General features: G+C 44.5%; 1 protein-coding gene across 1 annotated transcript in view; it reads left to right on the forward strand.

The window, feature by feature from the left end:
- The window catches only part of dnah2 (dynein, axonemal, heavy chain 2), a 208,028-nt gene that overhangs the window by 122,379 nt on the left and 70,259 nt on the right, over positions 1–15,390 (forward strand). Inside the window, exons 40-43 of the mRNA XM_066680491.1 lie at positions 837–989; positions 2,603–2,728; positions 7,481–7,699; positions 11,096–11,213. Coding sequence (XP_066536588.1) covers positions 837–989; positions 2,603–2,728; positions 7,481–7,699; positions 11,096–11,213 — 616 coding nt within the window. The remainder of the gene's footprint in view (positions 1–836; positions 990–2,602; positions 2,729–7,480; positions 7,700–11,095; positions 11,214–15,390) is intronic.

The raw sequence follows: 15,390 nt of genomic DNA on the forward strand, positions 1-15,390 counted from the left end.
CACTCACTCTCTCTCTCTCACTCTCTCTCTCTCCCCCTCACTCACTCTCTGTCTCTCTCTCCCTCTCCCCCTCACTCACTCTCTGTCTCTCTCTCCCTCTCTCTCTCTCTCCCTCACTCACTCTCTTTCTCTCTCTCTCCCTCTCTCACTCACTCTCTCCCTCACTCACTCTCTCTGTCTCTCTCTCTCCCTCCCTCTCTCTCTCTCTCTCTCTCTCTCTCTCTCTCTCTCTGTCCCTCACTCTTTCTCTCTCTCCCATCTATCTATCTATCTATCTCTCACTCCCACTCTCCCTCTCTCTCCGTCTCTCCCCCTCACTCACTCTCTGTCTCTCTCTCACTGTCTCTCTCCCCCTCACTCACTCTCTGTCTCTCTCTCTCTCTCCGTCTCTCCCCCTCACTCACTCTCTGTCTCTCTCTCCCTCTCTCTCTCTCTCCCTCACTCACTCTTTCTTTCTCTCTCTCTCTCTCTCACTCACTCTCTCTGTCTCTCTCTCTCTCCCTCACTCTCTCTCTCTGTCCCTCACTCTTTCTCTCTCTCCCATCTATCTATCTATCTATCTATCTATCTATCTATCACTCCAACTCTCCCTCTCTCTCCCTCACTCACTCTCTCTCTCTCCCCCTCACTCACTCTCTGTCTCTCTCTCCCCCTCACTCACTCTGTCTCTCTCTCCCTCTCTCTCTCTCTCCCTCACTCACTCTCTTTCTCTCTCTCTCTCTCTCTCTCTCTCTCTGCCTCTCCCTCACTCACTCTCTCTGTCTCTCTCTCTCTCTTTCTCTCTCTCTCTCTCTGCCTCACTCACTCTCTCTGTCTCTCTCTCTCTCTCTCTGCAGGTTTTGGCTAAGAAGGTTTTCACACTTTACTCCTTGGCCGTGCAGCAGTTGTCAAAGCAGGATCACTATGACTTTGGGCTGCGTGCTCTCACTTCTCTGCTCCGCTATGCCGGCAAAAAGCGAAGAGTCTGTCCTGACATTGCAGATGAAGAGGTTACAGGCACACACACACACACACACAGACACACACACACACACACACACACACATGCGCGCGCCAGCACACTTGACCCCAGACAGCCAGAAATCACCTCAAGTGCACTCTGCGAGAGACCAGTAGAGAAACACTCCCAGACCTCTATCAGCTTCTGTGTCCCAGATGATATACTATCAGAAGTGGCCTGTTTGCATGGGTGTGTAAGTGTATTCAGCAATGAAGAGTGCACTGACAGGGATGTAGCACTAAAACCTGTGCCTCGCACCCCGTCGGGAAAACTGTCTGTGATAAAAAATGTATCAAAGAGAACAAAAACTTAAAAAGGAAACTTAAAAAGGACTCGTCTCCTTTACCTGAGTGAAAACTCTCTCCCTGTCTCTCTTTTTTGTGTCGATACTGTTGTGCGTGTTAATGACAAAAGTGCCCCTCGATTATTTAAAATTTCATGCTGGAATGTTGTCCGTGTGGAGTTAATGTTTTACTGCAGTTGTGACACCATTCTCCACTCTTTCGGTCGACAGTTAAGCAAAGAGTGAGAGGTAGCCACAGTGATTCCGTCTTATTTTATTGCCTGATATTTTTTAATTCAAATGTAGTAATGTTTTACAAATACGTCACTTTATCAGATTATATTAATGGTTGTTATTATTTACATATTACAGATATTTTTCAATATTTGTTGTAGTGTGATGCTTCGACTTGTTTGTGAATATATCACTCAAAATATTGAGTTGTAGTTTTCCAGTTTCCCATTTCATAGTTCTATAATCTATCATTTTGGGAAATTATTTCTAGAATTAGAAATAATCATTAGAAATACGTATTTCAGCAGTTTCAAATAGCAGCACTGAAGAGTACCATGTCTCAGTGGCAGTGGCGGATGCTGGTCTTTCAAGGAGGGGAAGCTCAGTTGCGGCCTACATCATAAAATGTGTGGGTTTATTTATACGTAAATTCTACCCTCCGTTCCTTTTCAAGAAAATGCTCTGTGACCCTGTCGTACCAACAAGGCGTCTTTTCCAGGGACTGGACTAGTGTCCTCTCAATGGCCAGCAGAGCTAGGCTGCTTAAACGGCCTTGGCCCATGTGAAGTGTGTCCGCCTGTGCTCCCACGGATCTTTACACCAAAGGATCGCCGATTCGCTCATTTCGCTGTCAATCAAAAAGGGATTCAGCCTCTGACAGATCATCCAATCATCATGCAGAAGCTGAGCGTCCGGGCCAGCCGAGGCCAGCCCACTGCCCCATAGACCCCCAGAGACGCTGAGCGTCCGATGGGCGGGACAAAGCCCAGCATTTATCCAATGACTCGTCTCGTTTCGCTGCTTCGCTATTGAACTCTGTGGACGCTCAGCGTCCTCACTGTTTAAAGCACTGTGAAGCTGCGGGAATGATTGAGAGGAAAGCCGCGTCTTTACCAGTGATAAGAAGCTGATTCTGAACAAAAGCTGAGCGCGTTGTTGTGCATATTTATTCAATGACACGTACACACAACAGTATATATTTGATCACTTATTTTTTGATATTTTAGGGGAAGCTGAGCTTCTCTTGCAGTCTTAGAGCAATCGCCACTGCTCAGTGGTCTCTAACTTGAGTCCTTTAACTGCAGATCCTTCTCATGTCTATGAAGGACATGAACATTGCCAAGCTGACCACCACTGACCTTCCGCTCTTCATTGGGATCATCCAGGATCTGTTCCCTGCTGTGGAAACCCCCACCATTGACTATGGCAAGGTAGGACACCTCCTATTATGCAGATTACTTCCCTCCATCTGTCAAATACACCAAAACTATTTCCTCTCCTTTTACTCTGTCTATGTTCATGGAGCTTTTTAGCAGGATCCCAAAGCTTTAAAAAATAAAAAGGTTTTCTCCGTTCATTTGCTCGCTTCCATGGCTGTAGTGCGCAGTTTGTGTTTTACCTGGCGACCTAGGGTTTGTGTACTGTTTTGTGATTGGACGGAGGGTGGGATCTCAGGCCAAAACACTGACATCCTCAAAGAAGGATATCCTGGCTGCAGCAGTGCTCTCAGGGATGCCAGTGCTTTAACTTAGAATGTTTCCTTAATCTCTGGTGGCAAGTACTGGTCATTTTATTTTTTAGTACAGCAAATATATTCCAGATTGCTCCTTTAAGGAAGACTTTATATGACTGTAGCAGTTTATTTAATGCACAGAAACAAGAATAGCCATGGTCATTAGATCGTTTATAATTAATTAACATATTTATAATGTGAATTAAAAGGAATGCATGGCACCTGAATCACATGAGTACAGAGAGTCCTTAGCAAGTAGCTAAACAGATATTTTTCATCAGAAAGAGAATTTCTAAAATTAAATTGATTCAGTCTACTTAAAAAAGCCAAATAACCTTGAAATGCTATGGAGTATTCGGTTATTACTCTGTATTTCACATTTTCCACTAAAAGCAATTGAATATATAAAGCATACAAAGAGCATCCACCATTGCTCAGTCTTTGAAAGCAGAGACGGAGCCTAGCTCTCCACATTGTCCAGAGAAATGTCAGTCTGTGTAGGACAAGGCTTGAAACCACTGGTGAATTTGCGTGACTTTTAAGCCCCCTGAAAAGCATAGCTTCAGAAAGTTGGCATTTTACTGCAATGAATATAGCACACATGGGCTCAGGAGTACTTTTGGAAAACCGTTGTGATTTAACACAGTCTACCACTGCATCAAGACATGCAAACTGAAGTTCTGTGAGGCAAGGAGAAAGCCATACATCAACTCTGTTGGATGTAAAGTGGGAATGTGCTGTGGTCAGAAAAAAAGCTTTTAGTCTGAATAAACAGACCTCAAATGCCCTGGGCCAAAGACAGAAGGAACATAACCCAAGACTGAACGCAGCAAGACTGTGATCCATGAAAAGTGCCAAAGTTATTGCCAGTAATTGCCACAATGTTATTGAGTTTCGTAGGTGAAGGTATCATTGGTGTGAAGGCACGTAGTTGGATATTAGAAATACATATACTGCCATCAAGGCAGCATCCTTCCCTGAATATTCCATGGTTATTTCAGCAAGACAACGTCAGACTGCTTCTTGCATGTGCTACAACGTTGTTGCTTTGTAGACACCAAGCGTGTGCGCATGACTGACCTCCCTAGAGTCCAGATCTGTCTACATTGGTGCATCAGGAAGAGAAGTAACAAACAGTGTCAGCCACGGACTGTTGAGCTGAAGTGTTGCATTAAGGATTGACAAAAATTTCACAAGCAACACTAGAACAATTTGTGTCCTTAGTTCCCAAATGATTGAGACTACTTAATGCATTAATTCACTTGGGCGTTCAGAAATGAATATTTCCAACAAGAACAAATAGTTTTAAGGTAGTGGAAGTGGGGAGGAAAAACAGAGGCAAAACCTAAGCAAGAGATGAGCTAGAATATCCTGATTGTGATATTTTGAACCATTCCAGAGCCCAGGACATTTGGGAAACACCAACATATATTCTGGGCTCTGTGCTGCAGTGTTTACCCAGCAGAAACCAAAGGTGCACAGAAACTGAATCAAACTGTCTCATTAAAAGTCTCATAACACTTTCGGGTTTGATAATCATGGAGCAAATGAGTCAAATGACTTGAAAATGAGTCACTGACTCATATTGTTCGGAATATTCTGCACATGAGCTTCGAAAGTGCTTCATCAAATGCTTCAGCTCCCTCTCTGTGAAGCAGCGTTTTTTTGTGTGTGTGTGTGTGTGCTGCGGCAGGCTTTTGTGAGTCAGATATGCAGCATAATGCAGACGCTTTGCTTGGCACGCGTCTCATCACCTACACGTCTGGAGTCTGGACAGCCAGCAGCTGCTGCCTGTATCAGCCGCACTCAAGTGTGAGAGAGAGGAGATGAAGGACCAGTACACACACACACACACACTCACACTCTCTCTCTCTTTCTCCCTCTTACACACATTTGCATTCACACAAACACATCTTTACTCATACTAACACATATGGACATACCACACAGTCACACCTGTTCATGCACAAACACTAAGATGCAAATACACAAACACACACAAATATACACACTCCATCTACTTTCCAGTGTCTTTCTCCTACACTGCCTCCTCTCAAGCTCATTTCACTTGGTGAACGTTTTCATTGCGCTTCCATATCAAGCAAACAGCTCCACCCTCAGCTCTTAATGCTAATGTGTTCCTGCTAAGATGCTTCTGATCTGTTCTTTTTTCCTGCCTCTCTACCCAGTTAATGAGGCAAGAGAGAAATAAGAGTGAGGGATTGAATTAAAAGAGAGAGTTTAGTGAGAGCGCTTTAGTGCCTCACTAGTGATTTGGCTCTGAAGTGTGTGTGTGTGTCTTACTCTGGGGGGTGCTGGGAGTGTTTATGGTTATTAAGTTTGAGATGTACTCCTTGCCAGTTCATTTATACTTGGCGATCAGCTAGGGATTCAAATCCAACAATGAACGGATGCACCAAATAACCATTCCACTGCGATTATAGAAATGACTGATGTGACAGTTGTAATACTAATGTTGACGTGATAAAATTTGGAAAATTTGTAATTTCACTGATATTTTTTTACCTTGAAAAACACTTCAGTCATTTTATTTAAAAAGTGTTTTACTGACTGATATACTGTCAACCAATGGTAGTACTGTAATACTTTCCAGGTCTCATGGATCACGTTTGTAGTGTATATGTAAACATCAGGAATGCAAGGGCCACGGTGCCAACTAAAGAAGCAAAATTTGGCCGTCCACACTCATGACATACAAATGAAGTATGGTGACTATATTAAGCGTGATGTTTTATTAAACCTTAAATTAATATACCACAAATAGTTGCATGATAATGGCACACTGTGCAACGTATTACTCCACCACATATACGTGTATCCTACAGAGACAATTCCAAGAGACAAACTTGCGAGACAGCAGGGACGCTCTGATAGAATAAAAATGTTTTGCCTTGCAAAATGTTAATAAATATATTTTTTTCTGTCCTCTTAATCTTACGTTTTAACAATAATGGAAGTATGGTATAATCATAGTAATACTTTTGGGGTTCATGTTGATGGGGTTCATGGCACGAGGCCCCAGTTAAACGGTGCCGATTACTGGGGTTGTGGGTTTGAGCACCACTCTGGGTGTCTATCTGTGAAGAGTTTGATGTGTTCTCCCTCATACGTTTTCTCCGGGTACGCCGGTGTTCAAAAACACATGTTGGTAGGTGGATTGGGTACTTGAAGGTGTTCGTAGGTGTGAGTGTGTGAGTGAATGTGTGAGTGTGTGTCTCTCTGCGAAGGGTTGGTGCTACCATCCAGGGTGTGATCTCGCCTTGCGCCCAGATTCCACCATGAACCTGAATAAGCTAGATGAGCTGTTACAAACAATGAATAGATTAAAAATTAATTCATTCATTATCTGTAACCCTTATCCAGTTCAGGGTCACGGTGGGTCCAGAGCCTACCTGGAATCATTGGGCGCAAGGTGGGAATACACCCTGGAGGGGGCACCAGTCCTTCACAGGGCAACACACACACGGAGTCGCTAATCCACGTACCAACATGTGTTTTTGGACCGTGGGAGGAAACCCACGCAGACACAGAGAGAACACACCACACTCCTCACAGACAGTCACCCGGAGGAAACCCACGCAGACACAGGGAGAACACACCACACTCCTCACAGACAGTCACCCGGAGGAAACCCACGCAGACACAGGGAGAACACACCACACTCCTCACAGACAGTCACCCGGAGGAAACCCACACAGACACAGGGAGAACACACCACACTCCTCACAGACAGTCACCCGGAGGAAACCCACGCAGACACAGGGAGAACACACCACACTCCTCAAAGACAGTCACCCGGAGCGGGACTTGAACCCACGACCTCCAAGACCCTGGAGCTGTGTGACTGCGACACTTACCTGCTGCTCCACCGTGCTGCCGCCAAATTAAAAATTACAAATCTAATTTAACATTTCTTCTCGTTACACATGTGTTGAGTGAGGTACAATGTTCTAGTACTGCAAGGCACTGCGCTACATTAAAAAAAATAACAGCAACAAACAACAATATGCTGTAGATAAACAATAAATATAAAGAATATTCTGTATATATTTTAACTATAATGTTGTTCAGTGTTTAGATTAAGCAGTTAGGTCTGTATCACTGTCAGACATCAAGAAATCAGGTGGTAACTGTCTGTTTTGCAGCCTCTATAAAGACTGACATGCCAGTGTTAAACTCAGTCTTTCGTAGAGAAATTTTGACACATCAGAGGTGTTTGATCACTACCACTTGAAAAAGCCACTAAATATTGGTGCTTTACTTGCTTTGATATATCCAGAGCTAGTGACTTGGTGGGATCTTAGTGTTAGCTGATGTTATTAGCCAGTGGATATATCCATCAGATTCTAAATGCAATTATTTTGTTTGTTTTTTTGTGTTTTTTTCCCCATTATTCACATTTTATGTTCTATTTCTTCTTTCTTTGTAGTTGAAAGAGACCATAGAAGAAGAGCTTCGTCAGAGTGGTCTCCAGGTCACCGCCTTCACTGTGACTAAAGTCATCCAGCTGTATGAGACCAAGAACTCACGCCACTCCTCCATGATCGTCGGCAAGACAGGCAGCGCCAAAACAGTCACCTGGAGGGTCTTGCAAAATGCCCTGACCACCATGCACAGAAAGGGAGAATCTGGATTCAACCTCATCCGTGTGAGTCATTCTCCTCATCTCTAAGCCTTTTCTTCAAGCTTCAGTGGCCATTTCATGATTCAGGTTGTCTAACGCCCATGCCCTGCCCACAGTGTCACAGTAACTCATATGTTCTGAGCCTGTACCTACGCGGTTCACCCTGTATTAGCTTCTTTACTATTATATGCCGTCCAATGCAGACAAGGTGCAAATACAAATGCAACTCGTGTCTAACAATAACTTTATCACAGCAGACAAACCACACTCCACAGAGACATACACAAGCACAAGAAAATGAGAATAACCTCCTCCAATTCACTAAAACAAGTATCAAAAAAGGCACAGCGATGTCCTTTTTACACTTCACATGAATCAGTCATATATCAGTGCATATGACAAACATGGACAAGTAATTACATTAGCACTGACCAGAGAGCTTGTACATTTTAGCACTCATCGCACCCAGTATTCCTCACCATTAGACTGGCATAACACTGGTTTGTCGTATTGCAATCTCATTATCTCTAACATGTGCAGATTTAATGGCAAGAAGGAAGCCTCTGATCTGACATCGAGCTCTTTCCAAAGCAGCTGTTGTCTCTGAGGCTACGCTAAGGCATTCATTAGTATGAAAATGAGCTGCTGTTACAGAGCGTGCTAACACAGCGTCGTCTCACTTCCCTGACACCGCAACAACCCAGTCATACAAAAGCACTTTCCACAGGGATCAAGGTGCTCTTCCGATTACTTAACATGGAACAAAAAGCACTCAACAGACTTACAGCTAACACATAGGCATTTCAAGAAGACACAGAAGTTCTTACACAAGCTAAATATAATTGGTAGCACCCACTACCCATTCTTGTTACAATATGTTGCATGTTTGGGGGAACGTGTTCGCGTTTCATTGTGGCTCATTTAATGCTAACCCACTTGGCAGGGTCTCTGAGTCTCTGAAGCAGTTTCTTTCCACTGCGTCTTTGATTTTATCATCCATTTCTCTTCATCCTCCTTCACCTTCTCCCCACTGGGCAAAAAACAGTTAGAGCTTTGTTCGTTCCATGCCACTTTTCCAAGAACTGTGACGTGATTAATTTAGAAGACACCTCAAGCATGATTTCAAATTGGGAAGTGAACCATATATCTAGCTATTATCAGGGTTGAAATAAGGTTGATGGCTCGGTTCTCGTGTGGCTCAGTCTGCTGGTGGTAAGGTGCATGCGGTGTTTTTCGCTGGCCTTTTTTTTTTAATGATGTTCTTAGAATTTAAAGTCTGCAGGAACGTGTTTTTTTTTTTAGCACATTTTCCAGGCAATAACCTACAAATAGAAATAACCTACAATTTGACATGATCTGGAGTCATATAAATTCGTAAAAAAAACATTGTATAAGATTAGAATAATTGGAATGAAACATAGATACATAAATGTAAAGTTACCGTGTGTGCTGTGCAAAAGCCAGAGGCCCCATTCATTCATTCATTCATTCATTATCTGTAACCCTTATCCAATTCAGGGTCACGGTGGGTCCAGAGCCTACCTGGAATCATTGGGCGCAAGGCGCGAACACACCCTGGAGGGGGCGCCAGTCCTTCACAGGGCAACACACACACACATAAACTCATACACTCACACCTACGGACACTTTTGAGTCACCAATCCACCTACCAACGTGGTTTTTGGAGGAAACCGGAGCACCCGGAGGAAACCACACTCCTCACAGACAATCACCCGGAGGAAACCCACGCAGACACAGGGAGAACACACCACACTCCTCACAGACAGTCACCTGGAGGAAACCCACGCAGATACAGGGAGAACACACCTCACTCCTCACAGACAGTCACCCGGAGGAAACCCACGCAGATACAGGGAGAACACACCTCACTCCTCACAGTCAGTCACCCGGAGGAAACCCACGCAGACACAGGGAGAACACACCACACTCCTCACAGACAGTCACCCGGAGGAAACCCACGCAGACACAGGGAGAACACACCACACTCCTCACAGACAGTCACCTGGAGCGGGAATCGAACCCACAACCTCCAGGCCCCTGGAGCTGTGTGACTGCGACACCTACCTGCTGCGCCACCGTGCCGCCCCCAGAGGCCCCAGTTGCATCTTATTTAATTTGCTGTCAAAACGGACATCAGACCCATAATGCTTTTGTCTTCTCACAGTAGAAGAATGGACACACACACACACAGAGATTCTTTTCAGATTTGAAGCAGATGGAACCTGTGTGTACTGTCTGTGATGGTGACAGTTTTGGAGGACTTTTATTTTGCAGTTATCCTATTTACATATTTTGTTCTGAGATTATTTTTTGATTATTAAGCTGTTTATCTTGTCAGAAGTCTCTTTTAGCCATTTGAAACGCACATGAGAGGAATCTTTAATGCTACTAATGTGTGTTTGTGGGTAATAGATTGCAGAGTACAGTAGATTGCGCAAAATAAAGAGCGGACAAATCTAATACTTCGTGTTGGAGGGTTCTCTGTAATTGTCTTTTAAATAAATGTTATGTATTTTTCCCGTAATAATGTAGTTAGTGGCTATTTATCTTTAAAAAAAAAAAAAGCATTTTGCATAATGTTGTATATAATAGGCACTTAATGATGATCCAATATCTTAATGCCTTAAAAAAATGTAATAAATAAATACAGGCCTGTGTGTGTATGTTGTTGTGAGGTCCATGTAAGGACAGGGTAAGGGTTATTATCCAGTCCCCAGCTTGTTTTACTGTCAAACCTCATCAGTGTCCCTTTCTGTATTTCTGTTTTATCTGTCTGTATTCTCTAAGCCTTCACCTCACGTTCACCTCATGGCATTGTTTATGGGCGTGACTCTCTGTGGGATGTACGTCTAAATCTCTGTAAGGTCTCTATGTGTTCTCTCTATGGGCCAAGTGTAATTCTGTACGGTTTGGGGGTCCAACTTGTTCACTGCTCCCTCTGTGACTCAAACTACAATGTCTTTTTACATTCTCTCTCTCTCTCTCTCTCTCTCTCTCTCTCCCTCTGTCTCACTCCTCCCTCTATCCCACTCTTTCTGCATGTCTGTCTCTCAGTGCCTGTCTCTTACACTCTTTCATATCTGACTCAACACCTCTCTCTTTGCATAATCTATTTCTGGTATCTGTCTCTCTCCCACCATGCAAACATCACCTCCCCCTGTTTCCTCATTATCTCTCCTCTGCATCTCCACATGCTCTGACTCACACACACACACACACCAACCCTTCTTCCAGCGTCCCCAGCACATCGCTCTCACTCTTAAAAGTCTCACTTCCAGCAGCCACTTCCTGTCTGACATTTCAGCTCGGTCCCTTTACCATCCCTCGTCTCTGCTCTGACCTCCAGTGCCTAATGATGCCTTACTGTTGACCTCTGACATTTAACTTCTGATCCCTCAGGAGTTCCCTCTGAACCCCAAAGCGGTGAGTCTTGGAGAGCTGTACGGAGAGTATGACCTCTCCACCAACGAATGGAGCGACGGTGTTCTCTCCTCTCTGATGAGATGTGCCTGTGCAGGTACTGACACCAGTGTTCCTGTTTTGCACTGACTACAGCAGTATTCAGACAGGGTTCTTTTCTTTTGCTTTCTCTGAAATTAGATTGCAGTGTGATATGATATAATATTAGCAGGATTACTATAACCTGGTTAGTTCATGTAGCTTCTTTTATAATAGTTAATAGGCATCCAATTTACAAGCAGTCCAAGCTTATATATTACAGTACTGATGATGCTTTTGCAAATATAAAACAAAGAAGCAGATTGCACCACTGACATTTAGCAATATTTTTTAAATTACGTTTTTTTTAATGACAACTTTACAACACCTAAACAAATGAGTCACAGAAGGAAAAACATCCTGCACCTTTTAGGGGAGGAATCCCTAATATTAATCATTTTGTTAGAAATAGATATAACAAGAAATTTACAATGACAACTATGGATATATTCAAAGAGCAAGAAATTCTTATTTTATTGTTTTTATACCTTAATTATGAATATGGGCAGCACTTTGGTGCAGCAGGTAATGTTATAGTCACACAACTCCAGGTTGTGGGTTCGAGTCCCGCTCCGGGTGACTGTCTGTGAGGAGTGTGATGTGTTCTCCCTGTGTCTGCGTGGGTTTCCTCCGGGTGACTGTCTGTGAGGAGTGTGGTGTGTTCTCCCTGTGTCTGCGTGGGTTTCCTGCAGGTGACTGTCTGTGAGGAGTGTGGTGTGTTCTCTCTGTGTTTGCGTGGGTTTCCTGCAGGTGACTGTCTGTGAGGAGTGTGGTGTGTTCTCCCTGTGTTTGCATGGGTTTCCTCCAGGTGACTGTCTGTGAGGAGTGTGGTGTGTTCTCCCTGTGTCTGCGTGGGTTTCCTGCAGGTGACTGTCTGTGAGGAGTGTGGTGTGTTCTCTCTGTGTTTGCGTGGGTTTCCTGCAGGTGACTGTCTGTGAGGAGTGTGGTGTGTTCTCCCTGTGTTTGCATGGGTTTCCTCCAGGTGACTGTCTGTGAGGAGTGTGGTGTGTTCTCCCTGTGTCTGCGTGGGTTTCCTGCAGGTGACTGTCTGTGAGGAGTGTGGTGTGTTCTCCCTGTGTCTGCGTGGGTTTCCTCTGGGTGCTCCGGTTTCCTCCCATGCTCCAAAAACACACGTTGGTAGGTGGATTGGTGGCTCAAAAGTGTCTGTAGTTGTGAGTGAATGTGTGTGTGTTTCACTGTGAAGTACTGGCGCCCCCTCCAGGGTGGGTTCCTGCCTTGCGCCCAATGATTCCAAGTAGGCTCTGGACCCAGGAAGAACACACCACACTCCTCACAGACGGTCACCCGGAGCGGGAATGGAACCCACAACCTCCAGGTCCCTGGAGCTGTGTGACTGTGACACTACATATCATGCTCTCGAATAAAATATTCCTGCTTTAAATCCGCAGTGTTCCAAAAACAGCCAGAAACAGCCAAATTCATTCGGCCAGTTTTGCTTCATAAACCAAAGGAACCAATCGTGTCAACTTGTGGGGTGGGGCTTTCCAAATGAACACAGATAGCTCAGTATAAGTGTAGATATGGGAGAATAATAGCATATTCATTGATCTGCATTTGCTGAATGAAGGGATTTTTTAAAAAGGGAATGAATTCTAAATATATAGGTTTGATTAATGGAGATTGTTTTATGGATGTAATTATTAACTGGGATGGGACTTTAATCTAAAAAACTGTAAACTTAAACACACCACTAATTATACACTAACAAAGCAAAGAAGTATTGTAATGATATTCGTAAATTGATGAGAGGTGCCTGAGGAACATATAACACAAATGAGTTGTTAATTTTGTGGCTGTCATAAAGGTCCCTCACAGCACTACTGGGGAGGAAATGGACAGAAGGCAGTCTTGGCGACACTGTAAAGGTCTGTTTCTGAGGGGTGGTTTAGGATCCTCAGCACACTGATAATTAGACTGTCAGCCACAGCTTGGAAAAAAAAGGATACAAGAATGGGTTCCAAAGATGGAAGATTTATAGATTTAATACGTGATTGTTTTTTAAACAATGCTTCATTTCGTTGGTTTTATTAAATTTGTATCTTGAAGCTGACCCTTTTAGGAGGTTATTTGTCTACAGAGAGGAGGGGTTATTGATACTTGGCAATAATACACTAGGACTGGTTCCTTTGTTATTTATTACCTTAAGAAAATGCAGGTGCCTTTAAATGCGCTGAGGGTTAACCCATAAAGGCAGCGTCTCTGTGTACTATTAGTATTTGACAGGCAAAATATTGATAATGCTGATGTTTAATATATATTTACTTAACGTAGCAATGTGATAATAAGAAATTTTAAACAGGAGAGACAGGTTTGTGCTGGGTCCGGAGTCTACCTGGAATCACTAGGCGCAACGCGGGTACACAGCCTGCAGGGGGCGCCAGTCCTGTGCAGAGAGAGACACATTCACTTACACACTCATGGCTACTCGCAACACTTTTGAGTCTCCAATCCACCTACCAATGTGTGTTTTTGGAGCATGGGAGGAAACCAGAGCACCCGGAGGAAACCCACGCAGACACAGGGAGAACACACCACACTCCTCACAGACAGTCACCCGGAGGAAACCCACGCAGACACAGGGAGAACACACCACACTCCTCACAGACAGTCACCCGGTGGAAACCCACGCAGACACAGGGAGAACACACCACACTCCTCACAGACAGTCACCTGGAGGTAACTCACGCAGACACAGAGAGAACACACCACACTCCTCACAGACAGTCACCCGGAGGAAACCCACGCAGACACGGGGAGAACACACCACACTCCTCACAGACAGTCACCCGGAGGAAACCCACGCAGACACAGGGAGAACACACCACACTCCTCACATACAGTCACCTGGAGGAAACCCACGCAGACACAGGTAGAACACACCACACTCCTCACAGACAGTCACCCGGAGGAAACCCACGCAGACACAGGGAGATCACACCACACCCCTCACAGACAGTCACTTGGAGCAGGACATGAACCCACAGTCCCCAGGACCCTGAAGCTGTGTGACTGCGACACCTACCTGCTGCACCACTGGGTCGCCCCATCAAACAATCAATCAAAATTTATTTATGTGCCGTTTTGTAAAACTGATATTTCCACAAAGCAGCTTTACATAATTTACATAATTAGTATCAGACAAAGCAGCTTTGCATAATTGGTATCAGTATCAGTGTGATGTCTTTGCAGTTGGCCAAAAATGTCAGTAGACGATGCTATTTCATTGAATAGAATTCAAGAATTGACACTGGTGGCCAGCTGGTTTATAGAAACATATGAATAATTAAATACATGTTTGGAGTTTGGAAAACTGCCATTTTGGTGTGCAGGTACTTCACCTTCTTCCACAGTGTTTTTTTGGTGAATTATTATGTGTTCTTTCATCAGTAACAACTGAATGTCTGCTGTCACTCTGTGACTCTTGTCACTGGTTATTTACACTCAAGGAGTGATGTATTTCTTAAAACGTCGGTGCAGCAGGTATAGTCGCTGTTACACAGCTACAGTGCTGGGTTCAATCCTTGCCTCAGGTGACTGTGACTTTGGCCTGTTCACCCTATGTCCGCATCGGTTTCCTCCGGGTGACTCTCTCTGAGGAGTGTGGTGTGTTCTCCCTGTGTCTGCGTGGGTTTCCTCCGGGTGACTGTCTGTGAGGAGTGTGGTGTGTTCTCCCTGTGTCTGCGTGGGTTTCCTCCGGGTGACTGTCTGTGAGGACTGTGGTGTGTTCTCTCTGTGTCTGCGTGGGTTTCCTCTGGGTGACTGTCTGTGAGGACTGTGGTGTGTTCTCCCTGTGTCTGCGTGGGTTTCCTCCGGGTGACTGTCTGTGAGGAGTGTGGTGTGTTCTCTCTGTGTCTGCGTGGGTTTCCTCCGGGTGACTGTCTGTGAGGAGTGTGGTGTGTTCTCTCTGTCTCTGCGTGGGTTTCCTCCGGGTGACTGTCTGTGAGGAGTGTGGTGTGTTCTCTCTGTGTCTGCGTGGGTTTCCTCCGGGTGACTGTCTGTGAGGAGTGTGGTGTGATCTCTCTGTGTCTGCGTGGGTTTCCTCCGGGTGTTCTAGCTTCCTCCCACAGTCCAAACACAGATGTTGGTAGATGGATTGATTCTTCTGACTGACTGTGTGTGTGCGTGTGTGTGTGTGTATAACTATATATAGTATATATAATGATGACATAAAACAA

This window comes from Hoplias malabaricus, chromosome 9 (genome assembly GCF_029633855.1).
Source record: "Hoplias malabaricus isolate fHopMal1 chromosome 9, fHopMal1.hap1, whole genome shotgun sequence".
Classification (NCBI taxonomy): domain Eukaryota; kingdom Metazoa; phylum Chordata; class Actinopteri; order Characiformes; family Erythrinidae; genus Hoplias; species Hoplias malabaricus.